At 46.2% G+C, this 4,771-nt stretch overlaps 2 protein-coding genes across 2 annotated transcripts; one reads left to right on the top strand and one right to left on the bottom strand.

Moving 5' to 3' along the window:
• Positions 1 to 428: 428 nt before the first annotated feature.
• H310_07185 (hypothetical protein) lies at positions 429 to 1,589 on the top strand (the record flags this gene model as incomplete). The annotated part of the gene is made up of 3 exons (XM_008872527.1): positions 429 to 689; positions 816 to 1,158; positions 1,201 to 1,589. The coding sequence occupies 3 exons, from the start codon at positions 429 to 431 to the stop codon at positions 1,587 to 1,589; spliced, it is 993 nt and encodes a 330-aa protein (XP_008870749.1).
• A 108-nt stretch (positions 1,590 to 1,697) lies between these two features.
• H310_07184 (hypothetical protein) lies at positions 1,698 to 2,655 on the bottom strand (the record flags this gene model as incomplete). The annotated part of the gene is made up of 5 exons (XM_008872526.1): positions 1,698 to 1,913; positions 1,968 to 2,044; positions 2,093 to 2,255; positions 2,297 to 2,410; positions 2,578 to 2,655. 5 exons carry the CDS (start codon positions 2,653 to 2,655, stop codon positions 1,698 to 1,700), a joined length of 648 nt encoding a protein of 215 aa, XP_008870748.1.
• Positions 2,656 to 4,771: the final 2,116 nt, after the last annotated feature.

The following is a 4,771-nucleotide window of genomic DNA, read 5'->3' as shown; positions in this document are numbered from 1 at the left end:
CCTGGGTTTGATTATCTGAATCCCCAGTCTATGCCAGTTGATAAGGCGGTTCTTTCTGCGCAAGATTTCCTCAAAGAACGTAGGACTCACCAAAGAAGAATCAATGACCTCTCTTGGGAAACTATATCGAATGATTGTTAGGTAGCAGCGAAAACGTTGTGGTAAAGAATTTTAGAAGTATTTGTTGGCAATTTATATGAAAATGTATAAGGGCTCGTCTGGCAACATCCAGAAAATGACATTTTTACGATTTTGGGGCCGAAAACTTTTTCAGGCAAAACGCCATTTTGAAAATGGGAACGAACGTGTCTGGTAAAAGTTGGGACCAACTTCAATTTATGGCATTTTTGCGTCAAAACGTCATTTTAAAGATGGACCTCAGAGGTCCATTTGTAACCGCCAACTCCATTTCGCGCACTTTTGCTTCAATGGCGACGATCTCAATCCTTGTCGGATGCGCTGCGTGGTGGGCCGTAAACCACGTGATCAAAGGGCCCTGCCACACGACTGCTCTCAAAGGAGAGCAATGGGTCGATGAGCTGCTGACGGGGAGCCACAGGCGCTTTCGCAACCAGCTGCGTATGTTGCCAAGCACGTTCAACTCTCTGCTGGCGACTCTGCAGAGCAAGTACTCCCTGTCGTCAAGTCGCTATGTGTCGGCCAAGGAAAAGTTGGCTACCTTTCTCTTCGTTGCAGGTCGAGCGGCTTCGAATCGTGAGACGCAAGAACGGTTCTAACGCAGTGGATGGACTATCACTCAGTCCATTCAAGAAGTACAAATCCTGCATTTATTGTTGCTGATATCTATGATGTAGGTGATTGCTTCGTTGTTGCTACTATACCCCGTCGTGGTCACCCTTCCAAGCAAAGACATTCCGTACGAAATCCATTCAAACCCAAAGATGTACCCGTTCTTCGAACACTGCGTTGGCGCATTGGATGGGACGCATATACGAGCAACCCCTCCACCCGGATTTGCAAAGCCATTTCGCAACCGTAAGGGATACGTCAGCCAAAACGTGGTTGCGGCCTGCTCGTTCGACTTGCGATTCGTCTACGTGCTTGCGGGGTGGGAAGGCGCTGCGTCCGACGGCAGAGTTTTGAGCGATGCCTTGTTGGGAAAGGGCTTTGAAATTCCTGAGGGGAAGATGTACCTGGGTACGTTTGCAATGACTTCCGGTACTAATTGTGCTACATTAGGAGACGCAGGCTACAGTCTAAAAACGAACTTGTTGACACCGTACCGAGGTGTACGATACCATCTCCGCGAGTGGGCAGCTGGGAATCAGCGCCCACAAAACGCCCGAGAACTGTACAACCTTCGTCACTACCAGCAGCGCAACTGCATTGAACGTGTGTTCGGTGTGCTGAAGAAGCGGTTCAAGATTCTGGAGTATCCATCAGAGTACCCGTTCACGACACAAGTTGACCTGGTCTACACGCTATGCGCTCTACACAACATCGTTATGGAACTCGAATATGACCGCCACTTCCTCCAAATGGCCGACAAGGCCAAGAAGAAGCGTGATCAACTGCAGAAGCGCCGCGCTAACCGACACCGCCGCATGTCCAATGTGCCAACCGAGTAGCACACTGCTAAAGCTGGGGTTTTGCGTGATAGCATTGCTGCGGCGATGTGGGAGCAGTACATCCGTCTAACAATGGACTAATGCTCAAGAAAAGTGTGTTTTTGTCAATTAATTGCTGTTCTTGGCTATCCATGCATCGCGCGCTGGCCCACGAAGGGTCATAAAAATGGTCGCATTGAATTCTTGTCCCATCATATCAGCCAGATTTGCGAGAACGCTGCCGTCCAAATGGCTGTAGTTCTGAATGAGGTAATCAATCGCTTGCGTCACTCTGTCGTGTGGGTCTTGCTGGTGGTTTGCCTTGCATGCTTGGACGTCCACTAACTTCGAAATTGCATCGCCAATCACGGCACCAGCGCTTCGACGGTCCCTGTTTACCTTTTGCTTGAGCTTCTTTGGTGGGGGAGATGCTTCGTCGGAGCTGCTGTCGGAGTTGTCGTAGTCTTTGGACATGTCTACACGCGTTCGACGTCATATGCCACCGGTCGCTTGTACCACGGCACTATGTGAAGACGCTGTTTTATTGCCGCTGTTGTCACGTTGCTCGATGGAGCCCGGTGGCATCGAAGAAAATCGCCCGTCCGCGTACGCTCCGTCGAGCAGGATGGCCAATTTTTCGTAGAGCGGAAACGGTGTGAACCGAAATTTCTTGCATGATGGGCTTGCCTAGACATAGAAGGTCAGATGAGTCCCTATTAAGCAAGTACCTTGAGAACAGCAGCCCAGACGTCATCTGGTGCAGTAGGCAGGCCCAACTCTTCGTTCCACCCAAACCCAGAGTTGTCGCGTAAGTACTTGACGTCTTTGTATTCACGCTTGAGCTATACGTTGTAGAAGTGCTTGAAGTCATATATCACGTACACAGTCGAGTCGTGACTTCACCTTCAACGAGTGATACGAGGTGCCAAAGCGCTCGTTGAATGCCGCTGTCACTTCGAACCACGCTTCATTCTTGTATCCGGAGCCCGGATCGCTTGCCTTTGGCTACCTGAGCTTGGAGCGCCGTGACAATGAACTCGTCTCGGTCAAGGGTCCACGATGCTCGTGTGCTGTCTTTCGATGCCATGGTTTCGCTGAATGACGCTTCTTGCAGTGCGGGTGTATGTGATTTTAGAGGTAAAATTTATACTTGATTTCAGTATGAACACAAGATATGTCTATTCAGTTCTGGGGGTTGCAGTTTGGCATGGCAAAATGTCCTGTCTGGGAAAAATGGGCTTCAACTTGGGTCAAAATGGGACTTTCACCAATGTGCCATTTTCAAAATCTCATACATTTTACCATGCCCAAAATGACACTTTGATCTCATCTTTTGCCAGACCAGCCCTAAGTATATTTCACAAAATATCTCACCGCAATCAAAGATTGAATAAATCCACAGTACTCATTCATGGTTGGCTCGTTAAATCTGGCGCTATCGTCATTGCGCACTAGCAATGACGATTGGAACAGCGCGAATGGAATCGATCGGAGCAAAGGAGGGTGTGGTTGAAGAACAAGGAGAACATCATGACCAAGCGCCTGGTCATTATCAAGTGCGTGATGGCAGCGTGGGAAGGAATTCTAACTTCGTTGACCCGTCGTTCATGTGACAAGTCAATTCCTGGTTCTCTCACAGTAAATGCGTTTCACAGTAATTATATTTCGTCATGATATTTCTTGTCGTCGTTGTAGGAAATGGCTTATTTTGTCCAATCAAACAACAGTAGCAATCTTGGTATGAAATTTACTGTTAAATACGACCAAAACCCATCATGAATTAATGCATAATGTCCCATACAATTTCAAGATAACAAGGTAGTATTGTCGGGGCCAATTGGGATCGCGCACGGGGAATACGGATTGTAATATAAATATGATAGAATACGAATATCAAGATATTAAGATGAGTGGCGTGTAGGCCGTGAGAGCAGCAGTATTTAGCACGTTTCAGGACACATTTAGCATCAGTGTGCGACGAGTTATGAAGAAAAAACACCAGCTCTTAGCACCCGAAAAGTACTTGGTTGTAAAATGCCATGTTTAACCTCATGCGTTTTTGTATAAAACCTTCCATATTACCTATACTTCACCTAAGCCTGGTTAGTTTTGTCCAATCAATTGTCCTAAAATTAACCCTATACTCCAACTGATGATGTTGTTCACTTGCCGTTTTTGAACGGTGTATTAATATTCCTTACCATTCTGAAAGTGACTTGTTGGCGATTTAGTCGCATCAGAAATTGTTTGACGTTTTTTAAATCATCGTTACGTCGAAATTGGACATCTCCTTGAAGAGTTATGAGGTCTGAAATGGTGACCGATCCCAATCGGCCTTGACAATAGCACTTGATGAATTTTTCCGTCGTTACCTGTAGTATATCCACATATCCTGTGCAGCTGCTTTTGAATCTAACCTTGCAAGCTGTAAAACGGAATGATATTTCAGAGGTGGTATTGAAGTATACAGGTGGTAGGATTTTCTAACTGTAAAACAGATCATGTTATAGAGGTGATCGGCTTTTTTCCGGGGTTCATTGTTTTGTCACCCTTTGGCTGAAAACACTACAATTTCTTCTGGCAGATTGAATACTGTACAATATTAATTTAACGAAACGTGGTGAAGTACCACTGGGGACATTTTTCCGTCGTTACAGTGAACGACGGATTTTGAGCCACACTTAGACTCGAAATCTGAAGACTTAATTGGTTAACGTACTATGAAATTCGACGAATATTCTGACCAATAGCCAGTCTTCAATCAATTGTCAAAAATTTAAACTAAATATGAAAACCTCGGGCTCTGGGCACAGCAAAACGTATTTTAGCCATAACTTCTTCAATTTTCATCCAATTTCGACGCTTTTGGTACCAAAATCACCGCATTAAAATGCTCTATTGAATGCTACTAATTAGAGCGTAATGACTGGAAGCCAAGAAAACAGCAAAAACCGTGCAACAATCCTTGAGGCGGCGACAGCCGTCTCAATCAACGATGTTACCACTTTTAGGGATTGCTTTGAGAAAGATACCACGCACCTGCTCTGGGGTTATCTTCTCCCACGCGAGGATCGCTCGCTTTATCATGGTAATGCGCTTGACCTTGGCGGTGGGAGACATCCAGTTGTCATCATTGTCGTCGTCAACGGTGCTCACGCAGTCTTCTGCTATCCATAGGTCCCGAAGGTGGCGTTTGAATGGGG

The sequence above is a fragment of the Aphanomyces invadans genome, assembly GCF_000520115.1.
Source record: "Aphanomyces invadans strain NJM9701 unplaced genomic scaffold supercont1.13, whole genome shotgun sequence".
NCBI classification, from domain to species: Eukaryota; Oomycota; class Saprolegniomycetes; order Saprolegniales; family Verrucalvaceae; genus Aphanomyces; species Aphanomyces invadans.
The sequence above is the reverse complement of the archived record's forward strand: the minus strand, read 5'-3'. Positions and strand labels throughout refer to the sequence as shown.